This window comes from Cottoperca gobio, chromosome 20, assembly GCF_900634415.1.
Source record: "Cottoperca gobio chromosome 20, fCotGob3.1, whole genome shotgun sequence".
Lineage (NCBI taxonomy): Eukaryota > Metazoa > Chordata > Actinopteri > Perciformes > Bovichtidae > Cottoperca > Cottoperca gobio.
Window position 1 is genome coordinate 1,056,076 of NC_041374.1, and position 17,546 is coordinate 1,073,621.

The 17,546-nt window shown below is 44.5% G+C and overlaps 2 protein-coding genes across 5 annotated transcripts in view; one reads left to right on the forward strand and one right to left on the reverse strand.

Annotated features, from left to right (window-relative positions):
- Positions 1–3,987, forward strand: part of LOC115025659 (cadherin-6-like) — a 51,853-nt gene extending 47,866 nt beyond the window's left edge. The window contains 1 exon segment of the mRNA XM_029458079.1: positions 1,262–3,987. Within this exon segment, the coding sequence (XP_029313939.1) occupies positions 1,262–1,758 (497 nt within the window). The 3' untranslated portion in view covers positions 1,759–3,987.
- A 537-nt stretch (positions 3,988–4,524) lies between these two features.
- drosha (drosha ribonuclease III) overlaps positions 4,525–17,546 on the reverse strand; it is a 74,279-nt gene continuing 61,257 nt past the window's right edge. For all 4 annotated transcript variants that reach the window (XM_029458078.1, XM_029458075.1, XM_029458077.1 and 1 more), the window contains exons 28-32: positions 15,887–15,969; positions 14,501–14,604; positions 11,963–12,055; positions 10,948–10,994; positions 4,525–5,169 (exon numbers count right to left, since the gene is read on the reverse strand). In XM_029458078.1, coding sequence (XP_029313938.1) covers positions 5,045–5,169; positions 10,948–10,994; positions 11,963–12,055; positions 14,501–14,604; positions 15,887–15,969 — 452 coding nt within the window. In that variant the 3' untranslated portion in view covers positions 4,525–5,044. The remainder of the gene's footprint in view (positions 5,170–10,947; positions 10,995–11,962; positions 12,056–14,500; positions 14,605–15,886; positions 15,970–17,546) is intronic.

The window sequence follows — 17,546 nt, forward strand, 5'->3', positions numbered from 1 at the left end:
GCATGAGAAGCAGCCACCCGCAACTCAATCTTGCAAACATTTGTTTTTCAATTTGAGCTAAATTTACCTGTTGGCTTCACTGGAAATTAGATTTGAGCGTTTTTTTTTACTGCAACAGTCGACAGCTTCCTGCTGCAGAACACCTCTCGTAGGTGATACAAAGGCAGTTTTGTATTTCACTTCTTAATTTGATTCATTACTTCCTGTGGGCGGGTAATTCTGCCAGTGACTAAAGCTGACCAGCGTTAATTTGATTTGCAGCAAAGCAGCAAAGACCTCCAACATCTCAGCTGGGGGGACATTGTGCTTCAGGATGAACAAGATGAGTGCAGGTTTAGTCCTGCAGCTGTATTAGTTTAGGGTTATATTTGGACATACTATACTTTATGACTATACTATTTCCTTTTTAATTCTACTTTTCGACATACTATACTATGACTTTTTTCTGGACTGTTTTTTCACCAGACATATTCTTCGACATACTATACCAGGGGTCTTCAACATGGGGTCTGTGGAGGTACTGCAGGGGGGGGGGGGTCACAAAATTGCAAAATTGTTTGTAGATAAATCAATTAAAAAAATATATATGTTAGTTTTTCTTTAAAACATTTTTAATTAAAAATGTTTTGCTTTGCCATTCCCTCCTCCGCTGTGCTTCGCAAAGGGCAGCGGCACACACCTACAGTCAGAGTGGAGGAAAGGAGAGGGGTGAACTAAAATACATTTCTGACAAGATTCTATGCTATGACTTTTTTTCATAATGTGAAATGATATATATAATATACCGAGACACATTCTTCAACATACGATGACTTTAATATGAAATCATTTCTCCAGCAGTGAGAAAGTGAAATGCTTTTTATTTCCACAGATGTGAGAGGAATTAATCGTGTGCCACATTTTGAAACAGTATATATAGTAATATCAATACATTATTGGGGTGGACAATTCAATACTTCTTGTTGATATTGGGGTATGCAAAGTAATGATTATGACACAACTTCTTAATGATACATAAAGTTGTGTTTCTCGCATGCGATGTACTTTGTTGTGAACTTATGCAGCAGTGGCCCTGAGGAGGGAAAATACATAATGCATCCTTGTGTTTTTACAAAGTCCCTGAACATCAGTGAACACTCATGCAACATCAACAATTCCCCCTGGAAAGTCACTGGCCTTCAGAACAGAGAGAGGGAGCAAAGCAACAACAGCCAAAGTCACCAAAGTCTGTTACTAGTTCTTGTTGTTGTTCTCCCTGCAGTGATCGTGGTGCTGTTTGCTGCCCTGAGGAGACAGAGGAAGAAGGAGCCTCTGATCATCTCCAAAGAGGACGTCAGAGACAACGTCGTCAGCTACAATGATGAAGGAGGCGGAGAGGAGGACACTCAGGCCTTTGATATTGGTACACTGCGCAACCCAGAGGCCATCGAGGAGAACAAGCAGCGGAGGGACATCGTCCCCGAGACCTTCTACCCTCCGGTTCGACGGCCCGTGTTGCCTCCCATCCGGGACAATAACGGGGACGTGAGAGACTTCATCAACCAGAGGCTCCAGGACAACGACAGCGACCCGACGGCGCCGCCTTACGACTCCCTGGCCACCTACGCCTACGAGGGAAACGGCTCCATAGCAGAGTCCCTTAGCTCACTCGAGTCGGTGACCACCGAGGGCGACCAGGACTACAACTACCTGAGCGAGTGGGGGCCCCGATTTAAGAAACTGGCAGACATGTACGGCGCCGACGACAGCGATTCCTAACGAGAGCCTGGCACACAGACGAAGAGAGAAAAGTGAAATGAAACTTGTTTAAAAAACTTTTCTGGCGCACGCGTGGCGAGAGAACTGGCGAAAGGACCGAGAAACGAGCACCGTTGGTCCACGTGCTCTTTCACCGCCACCGCTCAACCATTCAAGTCGTCCCTCCGGTGCCCAGACGTAGGATTTGTGTGTCCAGTCAGTGTTAGTTGCGTTTTTTGCCAGGGTGCAGTGAAAAGAGACTTGGTGTCAAGACATTTGTGTGTATATGGGTGTACATGAGGCCCAAATATATCTATACCCATATTTTCTTTGTTTTCTCCAAAGCTGCGTGTAACGGACACGTTCGACAGGCAGCTTTGTCGACCAACACGTGTATTCTTCAGTGTTTCTGGGACAAAAACATGCTGCATATTGTGAGTTCTATCTTAGCTTGTGTATGTACGGTAATAAGATACAATACGCTGTACAGTTCTTTTGTTTTTCTAATGTCCAAATGATGGCTGCCTCACATTATCCACTAGTTTTGCTCGAGCCGGAAGCGAAAGGAAATGTTGGCATCGTCATCTCTCGTGCAAAATCTAGATTGGAGAGGTGTGCATCATCGAACAATCTTAGTTGTGGGACGTTGCTGTCGACAAATGTTCTTTAAAGCATACCTGAAGCTGTGGTAAATGTGGAATATACAAACACAACACACCAGTTAGGCATTTCTTTGCCGTATTGGATTGTCATCTGTACACAGCTTCGGCTCGCCTCACAGCGAACGCTCACATACCAAATATCTCCTTATTGAGCTGAATGTCTTCAGAAAGATTTTTCTCTTAGCAGCAAACTCTTTGGTACACAACATAGTGTTATTCTCTAAAATTCACCAATCTAATGTGCACCAGGCTCAGTTAGAGGAAAATACTGGTCCTGTTGGACTCCTTCACTCTGAGTCACTCCGTGCGGCGGGGTGTAAATCAGAGACAAATTAACTCTCGAGTGCTGAAATGATGCCACCGAGCTTGAAACTACAGCATCAAATTAGATTAGATAAAACATCTTATGGACAAGCTGTTAAATTCATCGTTTCATTTTATTGTATTCCCTGAAAAGATGGTTTCATTGGATCCGTTTCATGGGATGCAGAAAACTATGATATTTTGATTGGAATTATAAAAGCATATTAGATGAAGCCTGAAGTCAGAGTCTTGATCCTGAGATGGTCTCTGCACAACCGAATGTAAAAGCACCAGTATTTTCCTTTAACGCCCCCCCTCCCCGTCCACTACATGTACTGTACGTCGTGTTGAACATGAAGCAAGTGTTCACCCCACTGATTTCCTGAGTGGTGAGGAATAAGGTTCTTAAACCCAGAGGCGTGTCCTCGGCTCAGAGCGAAGGTCGAAACATTATCCCGCAGCGAGAACATACGACGGTTTAGTTTTTTAATGTGATTTAGAAAACAAACATCATTAATACTACGACTAAAGTGGGCCGGTTGAATAATAACGACGGGCTCAACATCCACAGCACATTAAACATTTGTTACGCTCTGCTATTGTATACGCGTGTTCTCTTTTACGCCCCCTTGTTTTTGTTTATTAGCGTGTTGCCGTGGCTCCCGTTGTAAGTGGCCATTTCAGACTGCGGCGGTGAGGCTGCGATAAGCATTTAATGGGGCTAGAAACCCTTCACTCTAAGAAAACGGCTTTTCTGCCTCAAGGTACAATGTGAGCTCTCAAATGGAAATCAACATGACAGCAGCACTCGCCAAAAGCAGTTCTTCTGTCTTCGTACAGGGTGTCAGCATATCGCCATGACAAAGACGTGCTTGTGTTTTCCTATGGAGAGTGTAATTGCCTCCAAGCATTGGCGCCATGCTCAGCTGAGATAACAAGAGAATGTTGCACATCTAAAACGTACCCGCACCGCCATTTCTGCTTCTTTCTTTTTTCATTTGAGGCAACTTAGATGGCGACGTTGATGTCCTCTTTCTCCAGATACAATAGATCTGTGGTTGTTGATGTGTAGACACGGTCGGCCTCGGGGGCTCACCTCTACTACGGTATATTATGTTGGTGACAATGTGATTGAGCAGTCGAGTTTTGTCAATGTAGAAACAATTTGAGAGGTTGTGGTAGTGTACGGGGCCCTACTTCATTGGCCGTTCATCAAACTGCTTTGTAAAACGTGATATTTTGTACTGAATATTTATATGACACGATTAAATATCTTTAAAATCAGCCTTTCTATCGTCTTTGTGAGGCACTCTTCCAATAAAGGTTACACTTTGACAGCGTTATGTGCTCTGGTGGTCCAACTTTTTACGAAGGATCATTTAACTTTTTCCTAAATGTGATAGAAGCCACAGGCTAGCAAGCGAGAGATGTAGCCTCCTCACAGGTACGTATATATTATCTACGATACATCTCAGTATGAAAGACTCAAGTCTACATGTCAGATAGTAATTCATTGGACGCCCGTTGTTAGAGAGCTGGATCCAGAGGCTACTGAGCTGAGGAAATTGTTAATTAGACAATCTATAATTAAGATCTGCCAGACAGCCAATCGGATTTGGAGAGAGGTTAAAAAAAAAGGGGGGGAATATTAAAAAAAAGAGGGGGGGGGGGGGTATTAAAAAAATCCCATTTTGATTATTAGATGATGAGTGGCAGATGTGAGGCAGATGGTGACATTTAACTGATTGAATATAATTGACTGGTTTAGGCCTCTTAGTGGGTGCGGGTTACAATAAATGCAAAAAAAAAAAGCAAATAGACATTTTCGACTGTTAATCTGAAACTTTATTTACAATTATAGATTTGATGGTTCATTTAGCATTTTCGTGTTTAATTTATTTATTTTTGGCATGTGTTAGTAACATTGTGAGCTCCTGCTGGGGGGGGGGGGGTTTGGATTTAAAAGTCAACAATATTTAAAGATTAGGCAACAAACATGAACATAAGACAACATAAGGCACCTTTGCCAGTGCTACACAGCATAAAACACCACGGCATCTTCTTTAATTCAGTTTGCCTTCCGTCCCACTTTAAAAAAAAGAAAAGAAATGTGGACAAATAACTAAATCCCTCTAAATCTCTGGGTTAAGACTCTAAGCAACCCGACTAATTCTCACCTGAGTCCCATCAATGTTCGTGGAGAACTTAGGAAACAGTCAATCTACATTACTAAATTACCACAGCTGTATTTGGCCAACTCTCGCCTGGACAGAAGCCACATCTGCATCAGAGCTCCTTCATGTGGACGCGGGTCCTGATTGGCCTCCTTAAAAAAGGTGCCGTCACTTCCTGCATTCCTCCGGCTCGTCGGTCTCCTGCCGCTCTCGCTCTCGTCTCATCTCCTTCAGCTCCTGTCTGTATTTCCGCTCGATGAAGCGCTTCTGATGAGCCATCTGTGGGAAGTTATCTGGTGCGGGGAGAGGCAGAGCGGGAAACAGAGAGAAGTCGACCACAGAGAACAGATAAAGAGAGAGACACAGAGGCAGGGGTGTGAAGAGACAAGGTCAGTTTCCAACTGGGCGACGACAACAATTTAGGGCTCAAATTGCACAGACAATAGTTTTCATAGCGAGTGTCAATGTTGTCACTTTGGCCAAATGAGTGAAAATGTTGGAGGCAGTATTGCGATTAAATGGCCCTCATGTTGTTATTCCATTAATAATGTTACAAGAAATTAGACGGGCCTTGTTTGGTTTCAGGAGCTCTGATAACATAATTAAGTGTACATTTCTAAATGAGATCCGTAATGTGACAGCTGATCGGATGCTAACATGTAGGACACAATAAATCCTGCAGATGATCTCTAAAAGTTTATGCTGCTTTGAAAAATCTAATATAAGCTGCCGATTGCCAGACAAACGCTACGACTTGTTGTCGAGCAGAACCACATGAATGTAGCGTTGGCTTCGCCGGCCAATAGTTTCTAAAGAGAAGTTCTGAAGTCTCCAGTTAGGTTTTTCTGCACACTGCCAACTTGGCTGGAGCCACACAACCCAAATCTGGGCAATTACTGAGGGAGTCTGGGTGGATTCACTGAGAGCGTCTACTGTGAGAACCAGATAGGTTAGGACTGCTGTCGACAGAGGACAAACACTCAACTATGCTCCTGAACTTCATTTACAATCTCAAGCAATACACAAACGAGTAATTGAGATCACAACGTGCAAAAAATACAAGACAAACGATTGTTTGGTCTTAAAAATGCCCATTAAATACCCAATGTGACAACTGACAGACACACGCCGAGGTCTTCGGCTCACGATCATGAACTACACACACAGTTGAGAAACTGACAGCAGATTATTTGTTTTGCATTTTAATAAAACATTATTCCCTTATTGAAATGAATAATATAAATAATGGATCAACTCATAGTGTTATTCCTAGTTTCAATTAATTCTTAATATTAATATCGTTTTTGATTATTTCTTCCGTTGATGCGATAACGCAGTAATAGTGTAGCGGTAATAATAAAAGCACAAGATCTGAGAGTCCAAGACGACTTCAAACTGTCTAAAACCAAAAACATTCAATGAATCATCTTCATTTAAAACGTCCCCATGAAGGAACACAGTCCCTCAGTTTAAGTCAAACACTGACCCACATTGGAGAGACACGGACTCCACTGGACAGTTTCCAGCTCAGGCAGCAGGATTCAACCCAGTGACCATCAGACTGCACCGTTTGTCTTTTTCTTATTTCAGAGCTAAGGTAATTTTCCATTAAGTGTTTACATCACGGGGACTATCCGCCGCACACTTCAATTTAAAACCGCACGCATGACAGAGACCCGGCGGTTTGTGTCAACTCGCCGAGACACACATTTGACTGTGCAGTTTTTCCGGTGGCTGAGCGTGACCATGCGGACCTAAACAAATTAAAATGTGTCTTTCGACACTTCTTCCCACAGAAGTTTGAAAGTCGATCTGTGATGGGAAACGGAGAGGAGCCACAAAGATTCTCCTTCTGGCCTTTCTGTGAGCGTATCATTATTATTCACAGTGTGTTTATTACTTTGCCATTTAGTTTGAAGTAAGAGGGAAGTAGACAGTCAGCACTTTAACCTCACAGTTACAAAGTACAGACAAACAGAACATGTGTCGCTGTAAATACTCAGGGCCAGCGCTGCACAACATTTCATTATTACTATTGTCCAGACAGTGGACTCACGGCTGATAATGTGGGGCCTTAGGGTTTGAGCCAACTATTCAACTATCTGGTGTGGATATTGTGTTATCTGGAAATGGCTGCCAAACACCCAAATCCACAGGGGGGGGGGGGGAAACTCACCACAGGAGCAGAAGTAAAAATGGTTCTCGCATGTAGGAGCGACACATTATCCATCTGGATTGTGCTCAACTCCCTCTCTGGTGCTGATACGCTCTTAGTTAGCGAATCACTCCAATGGTTTATTTAAAGAACGCCTCATCTAATGTCTAAAACAAGAGCACGTTTACATTCTTGTGTGTTTCCTATGTTAAATGACTCAATTGTTCAGAATTCAATAATCAATTAAGAAGCGACTCAGACACGTCATGTGACTGGTCGGATCACATGTAGTATGTTAATTGTTTGTAGTTAGAGTTCCTATATTCTTAAACATCTGACGGTAAAGGAAACTCTTGTGTTTGACTTGTGAATAGAAGATAAGGATGTATTCTTTCTCCTGCTACACCCTAATTCCTCATTATGGCAACAGAGAGGAAAAGTGCAAGATAACGGTAATATCAGATTAAAAAGGCGACGGATCAAATAAAGAAAAATCCTCAGGAAAGAATGCGCTGAGAATTATTCTGAGGGAAATTTGATACTCACACACATGCACACATGAAACACACATTTCAATATGCTTTTGGAGAGTGGAACACTTGGTAAGTCTTGGAGAGAAAACTACATATTGCAGTTAAAATATGGAAATCGGCAGCATTTTTCCCAAAGAGATGACTTGAGAATAACCCACTCGAGGGGGGAGAAAAGGCTTCGGCCATTTACATTGTTTAACATGCGGCACAAGAGCAGGCATCAAAGAATAGGGTTGCTGAAGAATACACAAGGCTTTGCATTTCCATCTGTGTTGGGCATCGTTAAGACATACTGAGAAATCTCCGCCATCCAGCGTCCTAGGAGCGAGGCGCACCTTTGAGAAACGACGCACTCTGCATACTGATTACCTTTGGTTAAGGCGTTCACGCACTTCGCTCGGCTCAGGTCTTTTGTTTATCGACAATGCAGTGATTCCTCTCAAGGACGGAGGTTGCAGTCTTGAGATTCAGGGTGTAGCTGCTTTTGGGAGCAGCGCTGGCTGTCAGGGCCTCGGCAACAACGAGGCCTATTGTGCTTTGCCAACAGTAGTGCTGAAATGCGCGCTCACGCAGCAGCTGGATGTGGAATCTGTGATGAGGGATCAGCTCCCCTTTTAAGGGCACACAAACATACAGTGTCCTTTCACTCGGGCATTCACTATTCAGCCGAGGCTCAGGCTGCGAGTCGACTCCACAATAGACTGCGCTGGCCGAGTCCATCACCTAGAGAGCTCGGGCACCACATCAGTCAACGAGCCAACAGTGCACCTGTATAGCGGTGCTGATGAAGTGATTTCCCTGCCATGCCAAAGGCCAAACAAAAGCCTCAAGCCATTGAAAATAGAGCCTGCATACTGTACTTTACTTTGCCTCTACCCATCCAACACTTTTATCCGGAGATTAAGGGGTTTAGAGAAAGCTGAGGAACAAATGCCGTCTCCTTCCAGCTACGAGCCAGATCGAGGCTAATTCTCTTATTCAACAGATATTGCATTGTTTGTCAAACAAGCAGCTGTGAGAAAGCTAAAAGAAAATGGGTAAGGGAGTAAACTTGAAACAGAGACGGCACTATCTGTACGGATGCATGATAAATGGTTAAGCCGTTTTCCATGTATATTTGATGTCCCTCAGACCTAAAGGTGCATGGAGCCTCAGGGTTTGGGAAACTTTGCACAGCAGACTCCTTCCACCCGTCGACTCTGTTCCCCAACCTGGCTGCTCTCAGCTCGATTTGTTTGCACTCATCTTTCTCCCAGTCCAGGCCTTGGTTAACATTTAATCCTGCCTCGACAGATACAGGCAGCAGACTGTCAAAACGTGGGCCGTCAAATAATGAAATGTGAAGCAGCTGAGCCACCAGCGGTTCGGCTACAGACAGCACACACCAAATATTGGGCCCCGCTTTCTTTAATGAGCTCTGAGCTGTCTGACTGAACACAGCGATTTCTCTCACCTCTCAGACACCACTGGAGCCCCGGATTTCTGTCTGCCAGGGAAAGCTCTGCAGCAGAAACAAAAAGTTCAATCCAGCTCAAAGTGCTCGTGATACTCGAGGAGGCCTTAAATAAAACATGGAAATGAATCCCGACACGTTGCGGGGAGCTGTTTTCGATCCGAGAGTAACACAAGGTGGGGGTGTTGTACACGAGGAGTAATGCTTCAGCCAATAGCTGCAGTGAGGGCCAACAAGACAATCAATGACGAATTACATGACACCGGGGCTAATGTCCTTGATTAGTCTTGCTATGCGAACAAATGAAGCGAGGCCCTTGACAATCACAAGAGAGAAAATGGGGCTCCAAAAGGAGTTGATGCGTCAGGCGGTTCTGCAGCAGATGAGTTGCATTCTATAAGCTCATCGTCGGGAGATGCAGAGACGCTTCAAAAGGGTGTTTGAACCCGGCGGATTCACCTTGCTTATTTATCTCAATAAAAAGACGATATTGGTAAGATGTGTAAGTTTTTCCCCTTAATAATTATTTGAAATCAAACACTTGCAGGCTTACCTCCGGTACCGACAGCAGAGAGCTTAGGGGTGAGTTGTACGTTGGCGGGTTTAAATTAAGTGACGATACTAAGTCAAACAAAGCCCTCCAACCAGAAACATTTTGCGCCGAAAGAGAAGACTTGAAGAGATGATATTTAATTTAATTAAACTGACCTTTTAAAAAGGCATCGCTAATTTAGTCACATGAAACAGCAATTTATGAGGGGGGGAAATGTTCATTTACTAGCAATGAGCATCTATCAATCATGGTGACAGAGGTGTACACTAGGGAGAGGAAATGGGAGGAATTAAGGGAGGGAGGAAGACACAGTAGAGAGAGTGTGCGCACTGAACTACGCCCCTTGATAAGGAGGGAGGGAGGTGAGGGAGAGGGGGAGCCAGAAGCAGACAGAGAGAGAGACTGAGAGCACGGCTTTAAAAATACCACCATAACGCTAATGTTTCATAAAAGGCTAAAGCTTGGGCGTACAAACAGTATCAATCACAAAAGGCTGGAGGACTCATTTGTTAGCCAAATGAAATTAAGGTTTCACCTTCCTGCCCTTTGCAAGTTCTACGGGTCTGTTCCAACAAAGCCATTTGTGCTCACCTCCAGCTAATTAGTTGAGTAAAGAACAAAATGTACATTTGATTAATGTGCAGGTCACAGGGACAGAAAGCGAGTCCAGTCCAAAAACTCCACTTGAACACACGCCCAAGTCTTTACACGCTAATGTAATGTATGATATTATGCATCCACATACATATGCGTCGAGGACAAAAGGCGAATGGGAGACGATGGCTGGTGGATGTGTTCCTGAGAGCCTTGTAATTGTATTTTTACTTGGCAGAGAATGAGACATTGTAAATGCCTAAAAACCACTATCTATTTTCCTTAAGTGGCGGTTGATGACAAGATGAAAAACAGCCAAGGACTGAAGCAGCACATAGGGAACGCATCAGCCACACTCCTTCAAATCTGAAGGGGCGCTGAGCACAATAGAGTCACTCAGAGTGTAATGCTTCGCTCTCATGGTCTTTAAAAGGGCTTGAAAACACAACAAAAAAACACAAACTTTGCACGGCCCCGACATAAACTTCCTGCAGACACGAGAGTATCGGCGTGGTCGAGGACGCTTAGCTTCCCCCGTCCTTGTTTTATTGGTTCTCCATGTCTGGCTGGGCCCAATGGCTGTGCTCTGGGCTCGCACTTCAAACAGCCTAATGTCCTATATGTCGCAGCCAACCGGCTGGTCAGACCACAGTTCTGTGCCAGCCATCTTGCATACTCTACAGCCAAGGCTAATATTCAACACTGTGGCAAAGCGTGTGAAAGGCTTAAAGTGTGAATATGTGTGTGTGGAGGGGAGGGGGTTCATGTTGCCAAACAACTCACATTTTTCCAGCGCATCCATTGCAGCTCCCATTTCCGCCTGTTGGATGCTAGATTAGAAACATTTTAAATAGGAGACAGAGAGAGACAGAGAAAGAGGGAGAAAAGGTCTTTAGCATATTCAAAACGTCTCTTTTTGAAATTCTGTCAAAAAAAACAGGCCCAATATTGAGAGGATTATCAAAAGTGCTTTATATTTGTTTTGAAAGAGCCCTTTTGCCTAACAATCCCAGGTAACAGTGCACACGTTTCAAAAAGGTAAGCCTATTGGCGGCTCTGCGCTGGGCACTGTTTACTCCTGCAATTCATCGTCCCTCCGTATATATTATGTGCTGCGTGATCATAGCCCAGCAGCGGAGGTGGCTGGGAGCTTAAGTCATGTAAATACAAAAACAGTAAGCTGTCAAAGATCGTATGGAAGGGACAAACTTATCGCCAGCTTAGAGCAAGAGAGAGCGCTTTCAAGTAGGGGGCCGTGGAGGGAATTTCCACATGTGTGTGTTTGGGGGGGGGGGGGGGGGGTAAGAGATGTTTGATGGATTTACGTTTCATTTCTCACAGGCTCAGCTGCAGCTTTATTGTCAACCCCTCTAACCCTGAAAAGGCGTTTGCACAGAGATTCACTTTCTTTACTTTACAAAAGCGTGAATGTGTGAGCACACACACAAAGGTGTGCAGTCAGACACACAAATAGATACAAACACAACTGTCCTGCTGTGAACACAGTATCCCAGGTAGAGCAAAATGCAGCCCTAGATACAACGTCGCCTGGTGACAGATTCGTCGTCTGCACAAAGTGATATTTCCATAACGCAATTTACGTCAAATCAATAATGAATCGATTTATTTTCATTCTGCGTAATGTCTCTCCCGATAGAATAGGCCAACAAGAGCTTAATTGCTATGATAAACACCATCAATAAAGCGCGGCCATTATTCTCGAGCCCCATTAGCGGTGCATTGAGAAGTGCAGCTGCTTGTGCTGTTGCGTCTTATTATATTGCACCATCTCACTCACCTTGGGCCTTTGCCACAGCCGATCCGTTCCCCTTTGAAATACACGGCAACGGTGTAGGTGCGAGCGTGTGAGGGCCCCACCGTCTGCAGGGTCCTGCAAATTCAAACACAGAAATATGAGATGACAAGGAGGAGGGTAGAGTTGAGAAACAATAACAACGCCCAGGAGAAAGGCACAAGGACACTCGGGGACATTGTCCTTCGGAGAAATAACAAGAAAAAGGGAGGTGAGGAAAATTGAAAGTTTTCAATTTGAACAAATATAATTCATCTCAAGCGGCGGGTGAGAGGAGGGGAATAGCGCTTTGATTCAGTAGCGTGTTTCGAAAGCGCGCAGAAACTATCTGAGGGACGTATAAACAACTTTTAAAGCCTCCCCAACTCCCCCCACACCCATCATCTTCAGATACCCCGCGCTGCGTTTGGTAAAGAAATGACATGTTGGGAGAGGAACTGAAGCAACAGAATGACAACAGTCTTTGAGAGACCCGCGAGTCTTTGGTGCGCTAGAAGGGTAAACAATGAAAAATCTTTGGTGCGCTTAAGGAGGGACCAAGAACGCTAAGAGAAGGATGACAACAGAATATCTCTCATTTACAGTTGTACCTCATTTAGGAAAGGGAAAAAACATCAAGCTGTCAATGTTGTTACATTTCTGCAGGGACAGAAGTACAACACGGCAGACAAAACTTGGGAGATGTTTGAAATGTTAACATTAGCATAAACATCTCAGACCCAAGCTGTGAGTCACCTAAATTATTCACTGACAATTTACTTATTTCAGGAGAGCAATCCATATTTAATGCAATGTGGTCACTTATGACACTTTATCAATAATGCAGGCCCCCTTTCTCACTTACAAATGAAGAAGCACAGAGCATGTGTGGAGCAAATAAGACTCTTACGGGCGACGTTTTAGACAAATCTCAACAGGGAGAGCGTGTCACTTAGAATTATCACGCCGCTGAAGTAACACAAAACGAGACGGAATAAAAAAGGAAATCTGTGAGCTGTGGGGAAGTTGTCAACTTCAAGGCTGCACACAGATGGAAGTGTGCGCGGAGAAGAAACGGCACCGTGGAGGGTTTATAGGAGCTGCCGCTCGCACTAAAAGCAGCTACTTACTGACTCAGGCCATTCTCTGCACAATGTGAAAGTGTGCATGTGTCTGCTCCCTAGTGCGTCCAGCCCAGACGTGCTGTACAGTAGAGTGATGGTGCTGGGGTTGAGGTGCGAATCTGTCATCAGCCAGACACATTCACCGGGCAACATTTAGCAGGGTGGGGGGGGCTCGGTGCATTAACTCCTTTCTGTGTCCTTTCCTGCCCTCGCACCGTCATTTAGTCTCTTTCTGTGTGACTCGTTTCTGTACTCCTCACACTTGTAAACTAATTCAAACGGATCCTTAAGACAGTCTAACCGTCTTGACGTCAACAACTGCTGCATGATGCTATAAAAAGCTCTATGATTCTGGCTCATGGACCGGCAGGGGTCAGGTCATCTAATGAGGTTGCTTCATCGGCTGTGTATTCTTCGGACAGCACACGGTGATGGTGATCACCCTCTGTCGGGTGTGGCGAAGCCTCGGATTCATGTTCAGGTGGCTCGCTTTACGTACGCTTGTGTCTATTCTTGTGCGCGTTGAAATTCAAGTCGCCGAGAGATTCCATTTGCTTCTCGTTCACGTTCTTTGTGGAGGAAGTGTTGATTATTGTAGTGTCACAAATCTCCATCCGTCAGGCAGAACAATAAAAGGAATACACATTTAAATACATGCGAGGGAGAGGGAATTGTGTGTGTGTGTGTGTGGGATTGTGGAGTTCATTGTAAATAAAGCCGCTCCGTCTCCAGCTGCCCCTTGTGCGTTCAGCGGATCCTTTTCCCTCTCAGAGAAAACACTGTTTGTCAGGTGCCATGGCGACAAATGCTCTCAAAAGCATTCTGTCAAATGACACTTGCTCCTTGACCTTTTGTCAAAAAGGAGGTCTCTTTGGGCATGTTTGTGGATCACAACAACAGAGACCTTTACACGGCTATTCACAATGTCCAGGGACGAAGAGAAAAGGTCCCGGAAATTATGTTTGTGCCATTTCATCTCTTTGAATGTGTATTTCGGACCATGTGACGCCTGAATGAACACATCTCAACAGTAGACTGCGTCACGCTGAAGAGGGGGCAAGACCTGTTTGTTGTGTGTACACGTGCATGACAGTATGCACATGTTTAAGCTACATCAGGGCACCGATATCAGGCTTTTCAAGCATAATGTGGAAAACAATCAAACAAATATAAAAGAATTCAATAGAGCAAATATAGATATACACATAAACAGTTCAGAAAGTTTGATGAAAGGAATAACAATGTATCTGACATTGTGGGGGGAGCCTACGTCTGACCAACATGACAAACATTTTAAATTGAAACGACCTACACTGTAAAATGTCGGAAATGAGAGAGAAAGAAAATTGTTGTTTTACTTCCGAAGATTCAACATCAGTGCCAGCTCCAAACAACTGGTGTGTGTTTTTTGGGGTCTTACTTGTACAGCGGGATGTCGGGCTCCTTGCCCTCTGTTCTCAGGGTCAAACAGCACTGCTGCAGCTGAGACTTTGGGTCATTCCAGTCCTGGTTGAGAATGAACTCCTGCAACACACAGACCAAATCAAACACACATGTAGTAAAGATGCTTCGTTCCCTAACGTCTTTCAACAACAACCAGCTGCAGCTCTCTCCCATGGCCGCTGATGCTTTTATTTCATTCCAGCCATGACCCTTCTTCACTATTTCCCCCCCCTACTTTTGCACTCACTTGTTTGCTCTCTCTGACTGGCTCTCCATCTGTGTCTTCACGGTGAGTACAAATCACAGGCTACTTAAGACAAAAGCCAATCCTGGGCCAGATATAAAGAGCGTCTGGGAGTCTCCCAGGTGTGCAGCCCTGATACATTTCTCTTATCCAAGGGGGACTTCTAAAAGCCCTTCCATTAACAGGGAGGCAGCCTTGTCATAAAAAGGCAGACTTTGAATCCAGAACTGTCTGCTCCTATTAATTTTCTACAAAGAGTGCTTCTGCTTCCGTTGCTCGCACTCTCCTACTCTCGCTTTTCTGCCTCTGCCTCCCCCCCAACTCCACCATCTCTGCTTTTCCTTCCCTTTTTCTCCTTCCCTTCTCTGGGGGGCATCTACACCCCTTTAGCCTTACAGCAGAGAAATTAGTGTGTTTTCAAAAGAGCAGCTATATGCTACACTGGTACTTTATTTCACGAGGAAAGCAGCGTTTATGTCCCTGGCACCGCCGTTCTATTCCTATCCAAATTGGATGAAGCAAGCACAGTTTGCAACACTGTGGTTTCCAGAAGGCTATGTAAGGAGACGAGCTGGCTGTTTCACAACTTTCCTCTTGGAAGTGGAAATGAGGTGCTCTCTTGCAGCGACCATAACGCAAAGCTCAGCTCCTCCCGAGCTGGGGGTTCTCCCTGGAGAGGAGCACCAAGACAGCAATTAGCATGGCATATCAGACCACTGCAGCAGTTTCACCAGGTCCACGCTGTGTGGGTATGAGATAGTTTGGCTTATAATGGGAGAATTGCAGTCTTTAGGGCTCTTCTATCTACATTTGGAAAAGCCAATGATTTATCAAAGTCTTGAAACACTCCAGAATTCGACATCATCAACGGCCTAATGAAAAAGACCGACGACATTGTTGAGATTCTCATTAAAAAAGGCGACTAAAATAGTGGTCAAGTCAGCGAGAGTCATTTTACAGCCCGGCACCACTTCAGGCCTTTGCGTCGATTCTGGCGCCATTAGGGCCCAGCCATTAGCTCCCTCCTAATCATCTCCCTGCTTCTCTCTGTCTGAGGTGTTCGGCTGAGCGGCTCATTGATCAGGTGCAAGCAGTGAATGACTGTCAATAGAGGCTCACCTTCAGCCGGGGGAAAAAGCAGACGTTCATGAAGGTGTGCACGTACTCCAGATCTTTATCAATGTAGAGAGCGGCGATGAAAGCTGCAGAGAGAAAACATAAAGACAGCAATTATTAAAAATATAGCAACAAAACACAGCACTTGGCTTCTTTGTTTCCTCGTTGAACAGGAACAGGAAATTGTTATAGCGAGGGCCACACAGAGTTCACAGAAACATCTATATAAGATACAGATATTTGAAATGTAATCAGTAGGTGCTGGGTGTCATCTTCATCTGCTGGCTGTCCCTTTGTTTTCCTCTTCTATTAGCTGCCAGTGCATCCGCTCATCCCCGTGACTAAGACAGTGGGACACGAGAGGAGAATAATAGGTAATATTTCAGGAGGCCTGCTGTCGCTGCAGGGCACAACTTTTCATATGCGCAAAAGCTGCACTCATATCCAGCGCTGACCCGCGTCCCCTTCCTGTGTCATCAACTCTGCTCTGGACTCAACTTTCAGAGATCATTTGAAAGGCAAATGATGTGAAGCTCATGTATTAAAGTCGGCCTATTGAATGCTGACCTGGAATGCATTAGCGCTTTTTTTTCCTCCTTTGTTTTTTCCATTTTTCCTGCAAATATTGAATGTACTGCAGTCCCCATGGCTGCTAGCTCCCTTTGTTGGACTGCAATGGGTCCCTCACCACTGTGCACTCGCACGTTCCTGTCACCGTATCCTTTGCTCGTAATTAGGACATGCAAATTAAACCGTTGCTACACTTTCCTTAGACTGCCTTTTCATTTCTGGTTTTGAAACCAAGGAACGTGCAGTAAAATAAAAGGAACCATCATTTTTTTCTCGAGCTACATTTATTTGATTTTCACACCCATATATGCACATTAATAAAAGAAGAACTTACCATCGTTTTATATTAGAGGACTTGGGGATTGGGGGACATTATGCATTCATATCGGAAGAGTCGGCTTTCATTACAGCTACAGCAATATTGGATGTTTTAAGGCCGAAAACCTTAAAAATAAAAACTTTAAGAGATCCTTTCGTTTAAGGTTTGTGTTTATCCAGTGGTGGGCCGTCAGGGCCGTCAGGGCCAGCAAGGCCTTCTCTGCTGGCCTAAACATCATCAGAATATACATTTCATTTTTATATATCTTTTCCTCAAATATGTATTAAATTATTCCCCATAGTCTATTCTCTTCATTTCATAGCTTTCCTCTTGGTTGCGCTGCTTCAGCCTCAGATGGAGATTTGGAGGTCTGGCCTTTATGTTAGAGCTTTTATCCAATCATATTACAGCCATGATGTGTTGCCAGGGTCCAAGAGATCTGCCCTGAGGCCTTCAGAATCAACAGTGCGGGCGCCTGTAGCTTAAAGTGAACGGAGACAAAACTGTGGCGTTAACCAATCAGATTTGGAGTTGGCGACACCGGGGCCAGCTAGCAGGCGTACGATAACGTCAGCACGTCCACGTCAGCACGTCCACGTCTTTTGATTGGATACGCACTATTGAGAGGCAGAGCTACGCAGAGCTAGCAAACTTTGAACGAGCTAATTTGTGTAGATTTCTACGAGCTGTTTTTTTTCAACCCACAATGGCTGAAGGAGGAGAAGAGGTCGATTTGGTCGCAGATATAATTACAACGGCATTTTCAAGACGACC